This window comes from Paramormyrops kingsleyae, chromosome 11 (genome assembly GCF_048594095.1).
Source record: "Paramormyrops kingsleyae isolate MSU_618 chromosome 11, PKINGS_0.4, whole genome shotgun sequence".
Classification (NCBI taxonomy): domain Eukaryota; kingdom Metazoa; phylum Chordata; class Actinopteri; order Osteoglossiformes; family Mormyridae; genus Paramormyrops; species Paramormyrops kingsleyae.
In genome coordinates, this window is record NC_132807.1 from 4,639,645 (window position 1) to 4,658,012 (window position 18,368).

General features: G+C 49.8%; 1 protein-coding gene across 9 annotated transcripts in view; it reads left to right on the forward strand.

The window, feature by feature from the left end:
- Positions 1-18,368, forward strand: part of LOC111845055 (A-kinase anchor protein 13) — a 68,643-nt gene that overhangs the window by 15,791 nt on the left and 34,484 nt on the right. For all 9 annotated transcript variants that reach the window (XM_023814132.2, XM_023814135.2, XM_023814134.2 and 6 more), the window contains exons 2-7: positions 3,647-3,690; positions 8,920-9,073; positions 10,948-11,247; positions 14,320-14,503; positions 15,243-15,432; positions 15,631-18,082. In XM_023814132.2, the coding sequence (XP_023669900.2) occupies positions 3,658-3,690; positions 8,920-9,073; positions 10,948-11,247; positions 14,320-14,503; positions 15,243-15,432; positions 15,631-18,082 (3,313 nt within the window). In that variant the 5' untranslated portion in view covers positions 3,647-3,657. The remainder of the gene's footprint in view (positions 1-3,646; positions 3,691-8,919; positions 9,074-10,947; positions 11,248-14,319; positions 14,504-15,242; positions 15,433-15,630; positions 18,083-18,368) is intronic.

Here is an 18,368-nt window from a genome sequence, read left to right on the forward strand (position 1 = left end):
ATGTGATCTGTCATCCTGTAATCCCATTTGCTGCCCTGAATTTCACTGAGCAGTACAGTTGGCTGTGATTGGCTAGCCCTCTTCTGGGTGCTTTTAATTTAATTTGTTAGCCTGTGCTCGCTGCCCCCTTGCTTTGGCCTGCTATAGGGAAGCCGTAGCCGGGCGACCCACCTTATAACGCTGCCGGTAGTTCACTGGAGCTTGTCACACACTGCCTGCATTATTTATGGACTTAGCCAGGAAAGGAAGTCGATTTAAAATCAGTGTGTGTTTGAATAGAGGCCGGGAAGAGCAGCGGAAAGCCAGCTTGGAGAAGAGCCTTTGTTTAATAAACTGGGGAGGGTGAGAGAGAACAGCCCTCCGTTTTCCTGCCTGTGTATTTGAGAGTGAGGTACACAGATTTAATTAAAAGTAGGATTTGGCCCACGGTGTGGGTAGGGGGAGGGAGTCAACCCGGCCCTCAGGCATGACGAGATGATCCTGGAACTCCAGCATCCTGGTCGTTATGCTGCCGAAATCGTCCCCCCAGCTTTTCTGCATGTGGGCTGCTTTGGCGGTGGCCAGGGACCCAGTGGCAGGGTTTGAGTCCTTCCAGCTGACGCCTAAATAACAGACTCTGTGATAAGACGGGCAGATGCTGAGAAGGACTCTGCTAGCTCGTCTCCTGGCCTCTGTGTGTTTGTGTCAAATCAATGTGCCGCCCACCACAAAAGCACAAATTATCCTTTGAATCGCTTAGCCGGTTCATGGTCCTGCTTCAGCTTTCAGCAGCCCTTGACATGCTCGGTGTGGATCCTCGTCCTTCTACACATCTGGGCCTGCTTGTATCTGTGCATCCGGCTCCCGGCACCCTGGAAAGGACATCATCTCCAAAATTAACTGTGTGTACATTCCCATTTGCTCATATGAGAGGAATGAATTAGCTTCCCCTGCTTCTCTTCTGTGTTGTGTAACAGGGGTCATATGGAAGTTGGGTGTTTGCTCTCTCGCTTCGCTGGGCAGCTGCCTTTGTGTGGCTGTTTTCATTGCTAAAGCAGTAATATATGCTACCCATGATGCATCTTGCTATACATGCTGCAGGGCTTCGAAATTTTGATTAAGTTCCTGTGCTTAATGATGCCACAACTGAGCCTCTTAGGATTTACCCTTCTGGTTACGAGTCACTGCTGGCTTGGAAATCTACCAGCCTGTTGTTTTTTTTTTTTTTTTGTCCATCGGCTAAAATACATGTGCTTTTGGTAAATTTTATAGTCACAAGGAATTGTTTGATATTGTAGTTTCCGGAATATAAATATATAAATGTACAGTATGGAAATCCATGGGCTGCCCTGCGCACGTGCTCAGTGGGCCGGAGTTCAGGGAGTCGTGCTCTGCTATGCAAATGGAACAGAAACTGTTAGACAAGGGTAGATTAGGTCCAGGAAGAGATTATGTGGGTGTAATTATAGATGGCTGATTATCCCTTTACTTCGTCTTCTCTGCTTCTAACAGTAGGCTATTTATTGCGGAACGAAGACGGCGTCTGTCATGGAAACGGGTGACCCCCCCCCCACCCCCCCGCCTCGCCATTCCTGTTGGCTTCTCACCCCCTGCACAGTTCGTCCGCATATTTCACACAGGCTTCCTGAAGGTCCACTATTCTCAAATAGTGGCCTTTTGTTCAGATGACGGCTTTTCGGCCTGACCTGATGAGAGCATCGCTCAGTTTGAACTGGCTACGATGTGCGCAGCCCGGGGAGGCCGCCTGCGCAGCCCGGGGAGGCCGCCTGCGCAGCCCGGGGAGGCCGCCTGCGCAGCCCGGGGAGGCCACCTGCGCAGCCCGGGGAGGCCGCCTGGGGGCTGCTGGCTTCCTGTCACTAACTCGCTCGTCTCCAGTGTGCCCTAGGCTGTGTACTTTCCGGCCGTCGTCACTATGGAACGGAATCTGTTATTTGCAGGTGTTAATCTGCTCATTGAACAGGTGTGGAGAGGTTTGGTGCAGCTGCGAGATGCACCGTCTGCTCCCCGTCTGACCTTCTCAGGTGCTTCAATGAATGTGAACCAAGCCTGTGACAGTATGCGGCAACAAGACACGCCCTCGTCTAACCTTGTGTTTAAATACATAAATAAATAAAAAAATTTGTACTGGTTTCTGGTGGACATTTTTTCATGGCTGAACTGGTTTGTTAACTGCTGGTAGTGGCCTCCCAATAGACCTGCCACTGGGCAATGCAGACCACTTCACATGGGCGGAAACCAGCTGATAAGACTTTAATGGGAATTTCCACTTGGGTGGGGAGCTGAACTGTGTCACATTAATAATTCGAAAGTCGCAGTCTGACTGGGGTGGCGTTGGCTGTCGCAATGGAGCATGATGGTGTGGGCTCTGCTAGGGGAGGACCAGATGGTCTGGGCTGTGGATAAGGGGCTGCTGTTTGTTTACCCAGCAGACTCTGGCGGCGGGTGGGAGGAGGGGTTGGACTAACATCATAAGCAGGGAGAAGGTCAACGGCGTAATAACAAGGCCTTTCAGAGGTTTCACTCGTCCTGGTTGTTCTGATGTGCGACTGTGTGAGGGAGCGCCTCAGCAGGCCGGGTCAGGTTGTTTAGGATAGCCGGCCACACCTGCAGCAGATGCTTCACCGCTGTAAGCTCTTTATCAGCAGATCTGCTTGGATGGGCTTTGATGGAGCTTCTTGCTGGGCGATGAGATGCTGGGAGTGTCCTGGCTCTGTGCCGTCCTTCCCGGCAGGGAGGAGGGACCCAATCCAGGCCGGCTGCCATGCCGCTGTACTCGCCGGCGGCTGGTAGCGCCGTGCATTCGGGCCTGCAGGACTGTGGGTTTAAACCCCAAACCCATATGCGTACCCTGCAGTGGGCTGGCAGCCTGGGGCTGGGCTTCACCTCAAAGTGCACATTGAAAACTGCGGGGTTTCCGGAGAGGATCCGGAGCTCCAATCCGTGACGTGAACATGGTGTCCGAGCCGTTCCTGAATAGTGACATGCCATAACATTTGTGGTTCCGAACTCTTAGCTCCATGATGGTTTTTGGGTGACGGGCCTTTCTACTTTGCAAAGAAGCTGAGAAATAATCCCATCATGCTCGGAGTGAAAATAAAGCCCAGCCACTCTTAAAGATCGTATTTTATATCAACCATTTTAAATATGTATTTATTTGATTTATTGGCTCTCTTGGAGCTGTCTCTAGCTTTGGAAACGCGTAACTCGAGGCGCTTAAATCGCTAACCGGTTCCTCACTCCTGCTTCCCATGAGCGCGTCGTCGTCTATTTGGTCTCCTGTCGTTTGCTCTACAGTGACATGCAGAAAACCTCATGTCGGCATTTAGGTGGTGTTGTGATTGTAAACAGCCCCCTGAATAGGGTATGGGGTATGGCCTCCACTCCCCCCCTGGTGTAACATGGGTTTCTCCCGCAGTATTTTACAGTGGGATCTGTTTCTGACCTGACAAACAGTCAACTGGCTTCTTGGAATAGTCACTGGAAATAAATATTGCCGTGATGATTTTGTTACTGCAAGGCCTTGAACACCTGGCTTACAGTCGGCCTGATCGTTCTTTGGCCTTTTAATGAGGCGAGGTGATGTTTCTCTTGTTGCTATGATATTGATGTCCACCCTCACGTGATCTCTTCTGTTCTTCTCTTTTAGCCTCCAGTGTCATGAAACTGAATCCACAGCAAGCTCCCTTATATGTAAGTATGGAGATGTAAGTCATGTATGTGATGCTGCATTTTGGGGAATGGATGATTGTATATGGATCCCGTTGGTGGTAGGTGTGACTGTCATGGCCTCCTGGTTCCTGGTGGTGATGCTGCGAGCGCCCCGCACCCCCGTTCCTGTTAACGATGGCTTTGCCGTAAACCGTGGATCTCTTGCCGGTGCTGGTGGGAGTTCTGGGGGGGGGGGGGGGATAGGGGGTGCTGTACAGTGAGTCCAGCCTCAAGCAGACACCATCAGCTACGTTATTCACTGCTAGGTTGTGTCTGTCTTTCTGGTTAATTCTGCCTGTCAGCACTTACTGGGTTGCAGCAGGGCTGTATTCAAGGAAACTGCTATTTTGTGTGGAAATGTGAGGAGGTTTTGGCTCTTGCCGTCTTGCTAAATACATCTGGGCTGTTGGCAGTTCTAACCAGAACTGTCCATTTTCCCAAGTAGGTATGAAAGGGGTTGGTCTGTGAATGTGCCCTCGCTGGCCACTCTGAGATGGGCTGGCCCACGTCACATGACACTCAGCTGAACCAGCAGGTAGCCAGGCGCACCCAGATTCCAACTTTCGGCGCGAGACGGTGACCCTTCCGGAAAAGGTGTGGCCGCGGGAGGGGCGGCCTGCCCGTCCCGGTTTGGGGAGCGATGGGGCCAAAGGGCTTCGGGGCCCGGTCGCATTTTCCGCATAGGAGACTCGACCCAGCTAGTGTGGCACACTTGAATTTTGCCAAGGAACAAAATTTACCTCCCTTCAGAAAGCCTATAATTAAACTTTCTGACAGCTAGCTGGTAATTATTCTTATTTCTAAGATGTTACATCATGCCTCTCCAGAGAGAAAAAAAACAAATGCTGGTCTGTGGACGATTCGTACTTTAATATTCAGCATAAAATTCTACCTGATAATGGCTGTGTGGTGAGTGGGTATGGGGCCTGTAATTAGGGGCCTGTGCTTTTGGATTATTACGTGCATATCTGCAACTGACCAAAAACAAACAAACCGCACTCTCTGGATATTAACTTTGACGGCGACAGCAGATCTCAGGATACCTCCAGCTCTCTCATCTGGCAGCCGGTTCGCTCTTCTCCGGGGGCAGGCAAGAGAAACTCTACTATCTGAACACCCAAACGCCCTACTGTGTGCCACGTGAATACCCTGCAGTTTGGCCTCCGGCCAGCAGTGGGCGTACTGCGTGTCACAATGACTGCTTGCCTTGTGACGTTAATTTAAATAAGATAAATTCCATGGCAATCTAGGTGCAGGGTTGTTTCTTACAGACCTCCTATATTGTATTGAAGGTGGAATCACCTTACAGATGACCACGAGTGCCTCACTGTCCTCGTTAAATGGTGGTAACATCTGCAGATGTCCCCCTAGACACCCTCAGCTATTCCAGTTTCCCTGAGTACCATCACCAGAAAATCCGATTAAAACTATTCTACTCATCTTGAAGCCAGCAACTACATAAATAAGCTGGAAATTGAAATGTATGCAGTGGCTTGGGGATTGGCATTTAATAGCTAAACTTCAAAAAATTTCCATCTTAATATAATGACATTTCTTATACTTGCAACGTGACGGTTAAAAGGGGAATTGAAACAGTCATTGAACAATTCTAACTTTGTGAACACTTCACTTTTCAAACATACACCCACTTCCTGTGCTGGAAACCTGCCACCTGTATGTGTCACCTCATACATGTGACTCTGAGCCGGTAACCCCCCGTCCCCCCCCTCCCCGGTAGCCCATGGTACTGCCCAAGATGGCCGCTGGGCTTGCTCCCCATGAAAGTGCTGATCTTCACTTTCCGGTGGGCTTACGGCTGGATCCCAGCTTCGCCTTGCAGATTACAGCTGCATGTTTTCACTTTTTTTTTGTGTAGACTCCAGCAAAAGCCATTCTTTCTCTGGCAAAGAGTTTGGCATTTGGACAGTTTTAATAACTGAACAGAGCTGTAAGTCATACAATGCTGCTCCTTTGAGAAAAGAGGAAATGCTCGATCCCCTGATGAGCCTTGACCTGATTCGGCTGCTGATGCATCCAGGAGGCAGGCAGAGGAGGGAACTGCTGTTTGACCTTGGAGTATGTGACGGTCTGCTTCCTCTTCTGAAAAATGTACAGGTAAATGTCCGGCCACTTTCCCATCACGGGGTGACACCGGCCAGCCGGGGGCCCAAGACTGGGGTACCCCGCGGACACCACCTTCTCTTCAGTGTCCCGAAAACATGTCTAACTGGGGAGTTTCGAACGACACCGTAGAATTCACTTTGGAGGACGGCGTGCCGTACTTTGTAGAGTCACTCACCGCTTATAAAATGACGACATTGCTGCTTCTGCCCAGAATTTCCTTACTGGTCCTCAGACAAGTGCTATAAAACTGTAGATAATGCTACTACCATACAGGGTGACCTTGGCTGGTCAAAGGGGTGTCTCTTGGGGTTTACCCCCCTCCCCCCATGTAAATGTACACCAGATATTGTGTATTCTCATTCATTTTCATTAAAATCAGACCTCCCTAGTAAAGGTTTGGCCCCCCTTAAATCTCTAGTGACACTTCTGCCCGGTCGTATTGCTTCCTGTCTCTTGCCCATTTGTCCGCTTGTGTTGGGATCTTTCTTCTGGCCTTGACATCCAAGGATGTGCTGCTTGGTCGGCCCCTTCCTCCCCTCGGGCCCCTCTGAGAGACTCTTGTCAGGCAGCTGCTAGGGGGACTGTTTAATGGCCTCATATGGAGGCCGTGTTGAGAAGTTGAAAAGGTCGAAGAGATTAGGGTGGAGTTGGGGGGGGGGGGAGGGGAGAACGGAAGGAAGATACATCCTCTATGACAAAACGTCAGCGGGCTTTGGGGAGAACGGAGGGAGGAGGGGGCAGGAGTAGCCCCCACTTTACAGACTTCTCAACATGAAGAAATATAATCCTAAGCGTGTATGTGGGGTGGGGTGCGGCCGGGGGTGGGGTGCGGCCGGGGGTGGGGGGGTGGGGGGGTGGGGTGCGGCCGGGGGTGGGGTGCGGCCGGGGGGGGGGGGGGCACAGCTTTTAATGAAGTTGAATCTCTTTTACTGTCATCGTCGAGATTCTTGCTCCATTTCTGTTTACGTGCATCGCCCATCAGTTTCCATAAACAGACACCCAGCATATTCTTATCTCTGTTCTTCGGTTGTCTAAGTGTAGATACTTGGGTGGGAGATTGAGGTCTTTGTAGGCAATCTATTTCCGTGGCCTTTGGCTCTCAATGGGAAGGTCTGGAGCTGGACGTCATGTCGGGATGCGGTGTGGGACCTGGAGAACAGCCACTGAATACTTGTGGGAATCACCCAATCCTCTGAGTGGTGGGAGGGGCCTTCGGGGGCCGGGATCTGACACCATCCTCAGCCTGATGGCCTCCAGCTCGGGAGGCCGTTCAGCATGGCGGAGCAGGGCCTCATGTTCAGCTGAGGCTGATTTCAGCAGCTTTGCCTTACAAGGATAGGATACTGGCAATAAATCTGTTTGGTTTCCAAAGAAGGGAGATGAGGGCGGGCTGTGATACAAGTATACAAACTCTTGGGGGGAGGGGGAGGGGGGGGGGGGGGTCTGCTAAAACTGGCCTACAGGGGTGTCCAAAGCAAGTGCCCGTTCAGAAAAATACAGGGCCAGTAATAGGAGCTTAAGGGACTGGTTTTAGACCAACATAGTGAATATGGATATTTCCCAATATGTGTGTTGGACCAGGGCTGTGGAGTCGGTAGTTAAATGCTCCGACTCCGACTCCGACTCCTCAGTTTCTAAATCTTCCGACTCCGACTCCCCGACTCCGACTCCTCTGTCTGTATATACTATGCTAATGTATTTTCTACATCCATTGAAGGAAAGGAAGGCAACATACATGTCATTTCACCACAGAACTACTGGCTAGGAAGCCAACACTCTACTATAATGCCAGATTAAAGACAAACACAATGAAAACAAGGCTTTTGCCACCGACCGATGTGCGTGTACAATCGCGGCAATTGATTGGCGGCCGCAGATTGAGGGTGTCCACATGGACGGGCAGATCCAGCTTGCCGAAAATCTCGACCACCGCCCCCATCCAAAGTAATGTGATGCCTCTGTCTGCTGCAGTGGCTCTCTCCTCTGTCAGCCAGCCGGAAGTTTAGTGCATTGTGTCACTCACCGGCCAGCTGAACAGCAGAACGAGCCTCTGCTGGAGACAGGTAGGGAGATCTGTGTTCTCGGCTCCTTCGGCCCCCTTCACTAGCGCATAGCGAAGGGGAGCCGACGGAGCTGAGAACACACCAGATGATTTTTCAGGCGTTTGACGCGTGATGACTCGTTGAACGGCCGAAAAATCGGCAGTGCATCTGTAAATGTATGGGGGGCTTTAGGCTAGGTTCACAGTTCCCTGTAACAGTGGAACACGACACAATGGAAAGCGGTGCCGCACCTTACCTGTGCATTACATCCCATATAGTGACGCATACAGTCAATGAAAAGCATGCTTCATGGTTACTTGACATGTTCGTTTTGTGGTAACATTATGCACTGCATGCATTGGGCTTTATTCTTACAGCAGAGAAGTAGTTCATTAAGACTGTTTGTGAATTGGGACATTTCAACTTACTTTTTTAATTCCCATTTAAATTTAGTAGGAGTCAGAGTCGGAGTCGGATAACTTTTTGCCGACTCCGACTCCAGGTACCCAAAATTGTCTCAGACTCCGACTCCACAGCCCTGTGCTGTACAGTACTTGTATTCTTTTTCCCATTTTACGTCATCTTCCATTTCTGAAGGAGTTCCAATACCAAGAACAGACGTACGGAGGACGGTAATAATCCCCGGATGTCGTACTTCCCCTGGCCCAAAAATCAAAGATGCATCTGTTGCATCCTTGCCAAACGAGGCCATGATTCATTGCATCCCAAGTTCGTTCTTGAGAGGCACGTTAGCAGGACCGCTCTTGCCAAGGCCTCAAGTATGATCTTTGCGTTCTTGGTATTGAGAAGCACCTTATATTTCTGTTGTGAAGTGACACCTGGGATGTCTGGCCTAGTAGCACAGGCCTCAGATTTATTCTCACTGCCAACAATTAAATATCTAAAGGAGTAAGATGGATTGAAGGTGCATCTTATGTTCTTGCATCTAAAGGCCTTTAGATGCTACCAGCTATTGTTTTTGTCTTTGATCCACATCTCTCTTCCAATTAGCCATTGACTCCTCCCGATCTCCTCTTTGTGGCAGGGCGAGTGTCTTCTGACGGTGCAGCTGTGCGACGAGGACCGTTTCTGCGATGACGAGGACGTGGAGTTCTATCTGCTGTTTGCTGGCAGTACGCAGAGGCACGTGACCAGCACGCTGAGGGTCAGCCATGTCACCCTGCAGGCCATCTGCCCCGGTAGGTCCCAAGATGAGGTGCCCCCCAGAATGGAACATTTTTGCGTGAAAGATGGTTCTGGATTCCTGACGGGCCAGTGTTCATTCTGCTCGACTAATTCTGTCAGCCGTCGCATGTTAGGTGTCCAGTTAAGCAGCATTTGTGTTTGATGCTGCTTCCTTTGGAAGGGAGCGTGATGAAAAGCTGAGAAACATGAAATGTGTGAAGGTTTAGATCTTACTGTTTCTCAAAAGCATCTGCATTTATTCATACATACGTGGTGAAGCCTCTCACAGCTACTTTTTATGGATGACGGACTGAGCTGTGTCCCAGCTTCAGTGGCTATCTGGAGAATAAGCCTTGAGTTCTTGGTTTTTGGAAGAACAGGATCTTAGTCCATTCCCTGTAGGGTCGTTTTTGAGACCAGACTTCTAAGAGGAAGTTCTGGTTTTGTGGGAGAGAGCGTGATTTAAACACGAATACCATGTAATGTTTTTAACAGCAGTTTCCACCTAAAATAAGACGCGGAACACAATTTTAATTGTTACATTGTTGTTTGATTTTAAAGGAAAAAATACTGCAAGCCCTGGGGGGGGGGGGGTCACTCTGGATCAATAGACGTTTTAATATGGGCCGTCATGTACAACCTGTGATCCTTTGGGGTGAAGCTCAGAGATAGTGTGTTTTGTTCAGAAAAATGATATTTATCATTAAAATGTTATTTTGCAGATGTTCTTGTCAAGAGTGCCTCACAAGTGAGGAAATCTCTAATAATAAAAATAGATGAGGGGAGGGTGGCACTGAAAGTGGTTTGGTGATGCTGTGTGTTTGGAGGATGCGTGTGAAGGTTGGATAGATAAAGCTGCTTAAATTCCACAATAATTAAAACTCGGATTCTTGCCATTAATAATGATACTGACTAATAGCTGTGAGGTACTGTAAGAGTTCCTGAGAATGTCCTTAAAGCGCTGTGCCCTCCGGGATCTCTCGCTGGTGTTTGCAGGGAGGGCCGTGTGTCACTGCCCCCCCCCCCCCCCCCCTCCTTATTTAGGCTGACCGCTCTGTGGGAATGGGACCGACTCCCTCTAATGTATAACGGCCGCTCCCTGGGGGGCCGGCCTGACTCACTCGTGTTTTCGGTCCCATTTCGTTTCACACAATTATAAGTAGTTTAAGCTGCCCTCTTTTTCTGCCTGTACTAAAAGAAGGCAATATCTTTTACTTGTTTGGTGAAATCGGTCGGATTGTATGTTTGCTAATGTATAGTTGCCATAGAGTTTAATTAACATCTAAATTAGCATTTAATAAGTTTCTGTGATTCTTCTGCCCTGTGCCTGTAAGCATGTGGGACTCAGAACCAGGGTTTATTTAGGCGCTGTCTGCTCACGGTGAAGAATGTGCTGTGTTTTCAGTTGCTAAGACGCACTAAGGGATCGTCAAGGCAACCAGTCAGGCTTGGCGCACGGGGTCTCTGCATCACCCACAGTCTGTTTGGGAGCAGAGGGACCCCGTCTCTCTGTGCCGTCAGGTCATCAGCAAAAGCTGAAACTTCCTTGTTTCTCGTCTGTCTGCCTGAAGCTGCTCTCACCGTATGCTGTTTTTTAAAGGCTCCTGCTCAAGTGACCTCTGACATGCAGTGATGCTTCAGTGGCTGGAGGCAGACAGTCTCTTGGGTGGTCTCTGGCCAGTAGACTTTGGTTGCTCCATGTTTTTTTTTTTTGTAGCCTGCCACCTGTAGGCCACCTGCTTTAGGTCACTGAAAGTTCAGTTAGTTGAGTTAGTTGCTCTGGAGAGGGATGGGAACACACATTAATATTGAGCTATCACATCTATTCTGTGGCCTGCCCTGCTATCACTGAGCCTTGGGTACCATCTCCACATCTCCCCCCCACCAGCCCATAACTCCTGCGAGTCGGTCCGGGTGACCCTGTGCTCGGCCCGGGCGGGGGGCTCCGTGGACCCGGTGGCTGAAGACCACTTCCAGTTCGTCCAGGACCTTGCTTTGGACATGGCCAACTTCCTGGTGAAGTCGGCGAGGCGGGACGACTGGCTGGACGGCGCCATGCTGCTGGACGAGTGCAAGATCCCCCTGAAGGAGTGCGAGAGGCTGGACAAGAACCTGGCGCTGGCCCTCAAGCACCTGGCGGGGCCCGGAGGCTGGAGCGTGCTGGGAGCTGACCTGGCAAGGAGTGTCGGTGAGTAGGGCGTGTCGGGGCACGTCAGAGCGTGTCGACCCATTGTCTGCATGTGTCGGTGCATGTGACATGCCGTTATGGCTCCCCTCCTATTCACTCTGCATCGCATCATTCATGTGTCGTATCCAGAGTTACAGGGAATCGGGGATTCGCAAACCGTCGCATTCGAAAAAGGAATAAATAAAACGAAACAGACGCCCGCCTGTTTGGGAAGGTGGGGGATAATATCGACTCATTTGGACCAGCCCCCCTTCCTGTTCGTGGCACACTGTGCGGTCCTGCTGCTCTGGGGTCACCCATGAGGTGCTCTGCTAATTGCTTTTGAACTGCTGGGTTCAGCTGTAGCTCCTGCCCCTCCCAGAAAGGGGTGTGTTCAAGGGTGCTCTGCCTGTCGGGGGAGGTGGTCAATCCCACGCTGTTGTTTCTGTGGGCTTGTTTTTTTTTTTTTTTTGTTCAGACATCTGTAACTCATTTCAGTCCTGGAGAAACAATTTGGTTAATTGGTGCCGGGGGTGGGGGGGGGGGGTGGAGGACCCCTCCCTAAAAATGCCGTGGGTTTTGGAGCGTGACTGAGTGTTTGGACGGGGTCTCCGCTGGTAGGAGAGGGTGGCACTCAGACAGGAAGTCCGCCGGGCCCACGGTTCTGAGACCGCAGCTGTTGTCTTTGGCAGCAGAAACAGGAGCTGTTGCAGCTCTGCTTTTCCACCATTACGAGTCTGGAACGCTATGCCACATATCCTGAAGTAGGCATTTCCCACCCGGTCTACAGCAAGCCTCCCCCTCTCTCCTGCTCCCCCCGCCCCGAAAGGTCCAAAGGCCCATTAAATGGCCCGATCAGCTTCACAGAGAAGCCTGGCTGAAGTCAAGTCGCACTATTCCTTTGTTGGTAATGGATGTAATGAATTCTGCCGCCTTGCTGCCCAGTGACTCGGCTCTGTGTTACTCCCCTGGTGGGGGCCCTCCAGCTATATGCTCCAGGGGTCCGGTGAGACCACGAGCACGGTGGCTGGGCAGCTCCGGTGACCCCCCCCCCCCCCCCCCCTTCTTTCACTCTCCTTTTCTCTTCTCGCCGCTGTTCCCCGGCTCACACGTCACTCTTGATGTTTCTCTGTCTCCTTGGATGCCTAGACGGCAGCGATGTGCCACAGCGTCATGTTAGACTTTCCTCTGCTCGTTTCACATGAAACACTTTCTGAATTAGTTACTACGCAAAATGCAGTTACCGGGCTTAAAAACTCCTGAATCTAATATTTGCTCATGCATGTTTGTAGCGGTATTTATTTCAAACTGTTTATATGCTATAAAGACTTCCAGGCATCTAAACAACATGCTTGATGAGCGGTTAACCTGAAATAGGAAGTTACTGTAACCTGCTGTGGTCAGAATTCCAGATTATTTTTAACTACAGATACGGCCAAATGTGTGAGTGGTTTGTATCTTTACCAGGCCAGACGCTTCGTACCCAGCGCTTAGTGTAATTTAAGGTCTTTTCTGCTACCATGTAGGCCATCTTTGAAAATAAACTGCGTTTGCTCCTGAAACACAGTGAATGCGCTGTAGTGTAAATCCGGTTTTATCTGTACCCACACAAGCTGATTGCTGACGTTCTGCGGTGGTTTTTTTCCTCTTCTCAGTGATTGCTCACCGTGACCTACCTCGTTACTGTAAATGTTGATTTGGCTGGTTGGCAGGAAGGAAAAAAAAACAGCTGGAATGAAAATTGTTTGATCAAACTGACAAGCGACGATCACGCTGGTTATAATGGCATCTGGTAAACTGAGGTTAATTGATGTGGTTTGACCGAACGAGGCCCTTGGGGGTAAGTGAGGGGAGTGTTGGACGGGCAACGCCTTTGCACACTCCCACTGGGGAACAGGCTTAGAGTTTTAGGTTGCTGCTGCTGGTGGGGATGGAAACACATGGTGCTGGTCCGTGTATGAGAGGACAGCTTGGTCTCTAGGTTGGAGGAACTTAAAAAACATTTGAAAAGGAGGAATAACTACAGCCGTGTAACTCTGCCCACTGGTATTTCCTACTTCAGGATACGGGCATTTGCCAGAGAACGATTGACTGGCGGCCTATCCCATGGGCCGGCTGGCGCTGATCGGACCCACTGGTTACTAAGGAGGGGTGTGCGATCAGAGCCCACAGAGCCAAGGCAGCTGTGAGTCCGAGTGTGCCTGCTGGGGCATTCCTAACTGGCACAATGCCACCCATTTAGGCCGTGGGACCAGGACTGCCATTTTTAAACCGGCAATCCATATATGGTGTCCAGTGTTCGTGAATGTGCGTGGTTATGACTGGGCAGAAACTTTTTCCGTAAGGGTTTAGGGTCGAGAATTCACGGCATTCCTCTCACGGTGATGAATACCGTGTCTGAGAATCGGGCCGCGCCGTAGAAGCCAAAGAGCCGCGTTCCAGCGCGCTGTAAGTCATCCCCTCAGATGCCTTTTATTAGCCTGCTTTGATTAGGCCAGCCCTAATTGCCGATAGTCCTGCCCAAAAGCGGATTTTCCCCGTACTTTGTAAGATCTCAGAGAGCTGCTTCAGTCGTGCCTCTAACACGCTAACCTTTTCATTTTTGGCTTTCCTGTAATTTTTTTCGGATTTAATGTCATTCGTATTCTTGAGAGACGGCTGACGTGATCGATGATGATGATGGAGACATCGGGATCCTCAGAGGTCCACGGAAAGCACCGGATCAGCGTTGTTTTCAGAGAAGAGGACAATACGGGTGAAAGCTTTTAAAAGCTTAAGCGCATAATAAATCTGGGCCGTACTTAGCCTTTTAGAGACGGTGACATTGCGGTTTCCAAAAACAGCCTGCACCTGCTCCATACTGTGATCCTGGGGCAGGACATGCCCAGTGCTCCTAGGGGGTGGGGTTTCAGGCGGTGCTGTGTTCAGATGCATGTGACTGAGAATATGACCTTACTTTTACTGGCTTGAGTGTTTCACAGGTGTTTCGCCCTTGTTTTATTGGTCACATGGTCTGTGTGTTTGTGTCGATGTTCACTTCCTGTCTTGTCTTGCTGTTGTTTTCCTGTCTCCCCCCCCCCCCCCTCCTTCCAGAGCCCGCTCCCCAGGAAACCCTCCTGCACTTTGCGGCTCGCCGAGGTCTTCGGCACGTGGCGGTCTTCCTGCTCCAGCAGCCAGGGGGCAGGGAGGCCCTCAGGCTGCCCAATCGGCAGGGGGTCACCCCACAGGGCCTGGCTGAGAAGAGGGGCCACCGACAACTGCAGCATTTATTCGCACGGTCAGTCGCCCTGAAGTGATCGGCCCTTTCTAACATGGCGTCCTCGGCACAAATGGTGTGATGCAGTAAACTGGCATGTGAAGAATTCGTAAAATTAATTCTGCCCGTGTTGGGTGGAAAATAAAATAAAATAAAATAAAATAAAAATACAGTTGACGTCTAACTCGATAACCTGGCGGTTCTTTTTCTCCAGAGCCTTGTCATTACGATTTTCGGTCTCAAGGGTAACATCAAGGCCAAGAATGTAATCTTGTGTTGATGTGAAATTGACCGAGGCATGAGATTAGCCAGGCCAAGGGAAGCTGCCCTTCAGCTTGCCGGCTTTGAACTTCAGCCGCACTGAGCCCAGCATCACTACTCTTGTTGCAGTTACCTTAAAGACTCTTGGACTGTGTCTAGCATAACAGGAAGAACCATGCAAATCGTAGTAAAATAAGTTTGTTGCAAAATGTCACGTTTACAACTTTATGGGGCGCTTTGTGTAAATTTTGGTTGTTACAGTTTAAGGCAGGGTAAATGAACCATAAAATTAAATGCTAGTCGTCAAGTGAACCAGACTAATGAAAAGGAATGTTTAAGAATTTTGGCTATTGACCACCATATACAAGAGAATTAAAAGGATGGTCGATGTTGCCTTAAGTTAGATAAGCAGATGAAGGTTATTCTCAAGTCGTGCTGGGAAAGCGGCTGTGTGTGGGTGTCATGCGATAAGGCTGAACAGGCTGGCTGTGTCGGGCAGGGAGGAGACAGCCCTGGGGACACGGTCTCAGACGTCCCAACGAATCTGCCTAGGAGACAGCGTGGTCTGGCATCACCCACGGCTGAACACATACACCCTGACGGTGGCCACACCTCCTGGGAGCCAGCCAGACCTGCAGAGAGATGTGGATGAGCTGCGACACCTGATTGGCTGCCACAGAGATAGGAAGGTTAGCCACACCCCTTTTATAGGCTCTGTTGCTCTCCTGCAACTGTACTTTGCTGTGGAAGTTTCTATGTAAACTTACATTCTACTGAATAGTGTCTTTGCAGCCATAGAGTTGTTGACTGAATAAGTCACTGTGAAGCAGAAAATACAAAAATCCTTAGCTTTTCACTTATTCCAAGTGATGTTTGCTTCATTCTAGCTGCAGACTGAACTACTGAATTCTGGGCTTGATCACAGTGACGGCACAAACAAGACAAAAGAACTGCATCTGGTTCCTTTGCACCAAGAGTTGTTTGATAAGATGGAGCAGACAATTATTCTGGATGCCCCTGAGCAACATCCGAAAGAGATCTCTGTTGAGGTCGGTCATTTTGAGAAGAGGGAGAGGGAGGAAGATTCCAGTAACAGTTCTGAGGGCTCAAAGCATCCGTTGAGCAATGGTGGTATGGAGAATGGTGTGTCTGATCAGATGGAAGGGGAAGTGGAGCCACATGCCGAAGGCTTAGAGATTTCTGAGGAGGCATCGGAGGAAAATGAGTTTGTGGTACAGGGTGAGATGTCTGATTTTACCCCCCTGTCCTGTGGGACACAGCTTGGGGAAAGTGATTTAGCAGTGAGCGCGACTGACACGTGTCAGGGTGACTCAGCTGAAACTGGGGAGGAGAGCCAGGAGGAGGCCGTTGTATCACAAATGGAGAACATGAGTGAGATATCCATGGACCCAGCGCAGTCCCAGGAGCCCCTTGGCGTAGCAGATGGAGAAAGGGAGGAGCACTCCCATGAGACAGAACTTTGTGAAGTGAAAGAACATGAATGGTCTAGTGACTTTCTTCATGGTACGAAAGAGGAAGCAGGCAGTGATGATGCAACCATGCTGAAAGACCAAGATTCAGTTAGCCTGGTGGAAGGGGCAATGGAGACACCTGCAGACACTTCTGTCCTGCCACTGTCCAGTTGTCTGGATTTGTTGACTGAAAGTCAAAGCCTGTGTGAGCTAGATGCTCAGTCAGAGATCCATGTCAGTGAACAAAGCCAGGAAACCGCTGAACTGCATTGTCATAACACACGGGTGTGCACTGACAATCAACCTCAAGAGTCTGACCATCAACCGAGTGATTGTGGAGAGTCTTTCTCCAGGTTGGGGGTGGAGACAGACCCCGATGAACTAAGCAGTAGGAGCGTTGAATCAGGTTTCAGTGCAAGTGATCAACTTCCAAAGGCAGAGCCTACACAACACCCTCTGGGTATGATGGCAGAACTAGGCAATCGGGTGTTTGAGGTACCTGACCTCATTGCTTCAGGTGCACCTGACTCATTGTTCTTACCAGAACTCATGGAGTGCATGTTGCAGGATGAACCACAGATGATTCACATACAGCTCCAAGATAGTACTCCTTATGCAAAGCCCCAATTAAACAAAGATGTCCCCACTGAAAACAATGTTGTCTGTATCTCCTCACTGGAAGGAAATGGGGACAACAGTAGCATCTGCATGGGAGACCTAGCTGGTGATGAGGTTTTGCAGGGCGTAGACATGTCCTCCATCAATGAGTATCCCTTTCTACCTGTCAGCAGCCCTGTGGCTGAGATCCTCTACCTGCATGAGGTAGAAATAACAGAACCTATTAACCAAATTCTAGCTAATCATGGGGTCAGGCTCCAGGGTGAAGATGTGCAGGGAAAGGCTGTTGAAAAGGAGGAGGACCCATTACTTTCTAGTTCTGACATGCCTGCAGAATGTTCCAGAGATTTACAGGTTGAGCAGTCACTGACATTGGAAAGGACAGAGCTCAGCTCACTGTCTCCATCCTGTGAGGACACAGTGAGCACATTATGTCAGAGTCCTTCTCCAGACACATCATGCATAGCATCAAGCATCAATAACCAAATCCAAAAAGGGATCAAGAACAGCTGTGGGTTGCCAGGGGACAGCAAGGAGTCTGAATTGAGACAGGAGAGCCGGGAAGGTCAAGAGTCAACTCTGAGGTCAAAGATCACTGGAACACAATCTCCCACAAACACACACGGCACTGACGTTCATGTAGAGGGCCAGACTGCTACCGCAATCGATACTGAGGTGCTTATGAAGGCAGGCAGTGAACCAAATGAAAGGGGTGAACTTGTGATTATTGAAATGAATATTTCACACTTCTCTGAGATGGCACTTATGAGCCACCCCAGTGCTGTGCCTGTAAGCTGTCAGCAATTGGAACCCGAGATTCAACAGACAGTGTCTGAGGAATCCAAAGAGGAAACTTCGGCCCAGGAATTGTGCTGTGTTACAGAGGAGTCTTCACCGCAAATGAGTACAGAGAACTTCGTAACGGAGGCGATTGCTTGCTCTGTTCATAATTCGGATGGCATTGAGGGTGGCCTTGTGGTACCAGTAAGAACTTTGGAGACGATCGGGGAGACTGTTCTTCAAGAGTCTTCAAGCACCCCTGGAGAGTATGACTCCATGTACCTCAGCATGGGGGAGGACCTCCTCTCCCTCATCGAACCTTCCAGTGACTCTGCCCTTGGCCCCGAGCTTTCTGAGGTGCCCAAGAGAGTGGATGAGGGTTCTGAAAGTGCTGGGCATCAAACCGACAGGAAGGACTCTGATTGCGCCTGGTATGGGGATGAAGGCCCACAACCTGTTCTTGAGAAAGGTAAGTTCTGACCTAGCACTGTTTGAGGTGGGTTTATCAGGCTTCTAATCAGAAGGTTCATAAGGTCCTTCTTTGTATTATGTCTTTGTTGATGATTAGGTAAGCACAGCCTGTTCACAGGTAGCTAATGATTACTTGTGGCAGATTTTATGCTACCAAACATTGAACAACCTCTTCTGTTGCCTTAGTGTTGCCTTTCACCACTTAGCATAGCCTTGAATTGATATGTAATATGCAGTGGCACTGTTGTTTACCACAATGGCTTTTGTCTAAGTAATAATGTTAT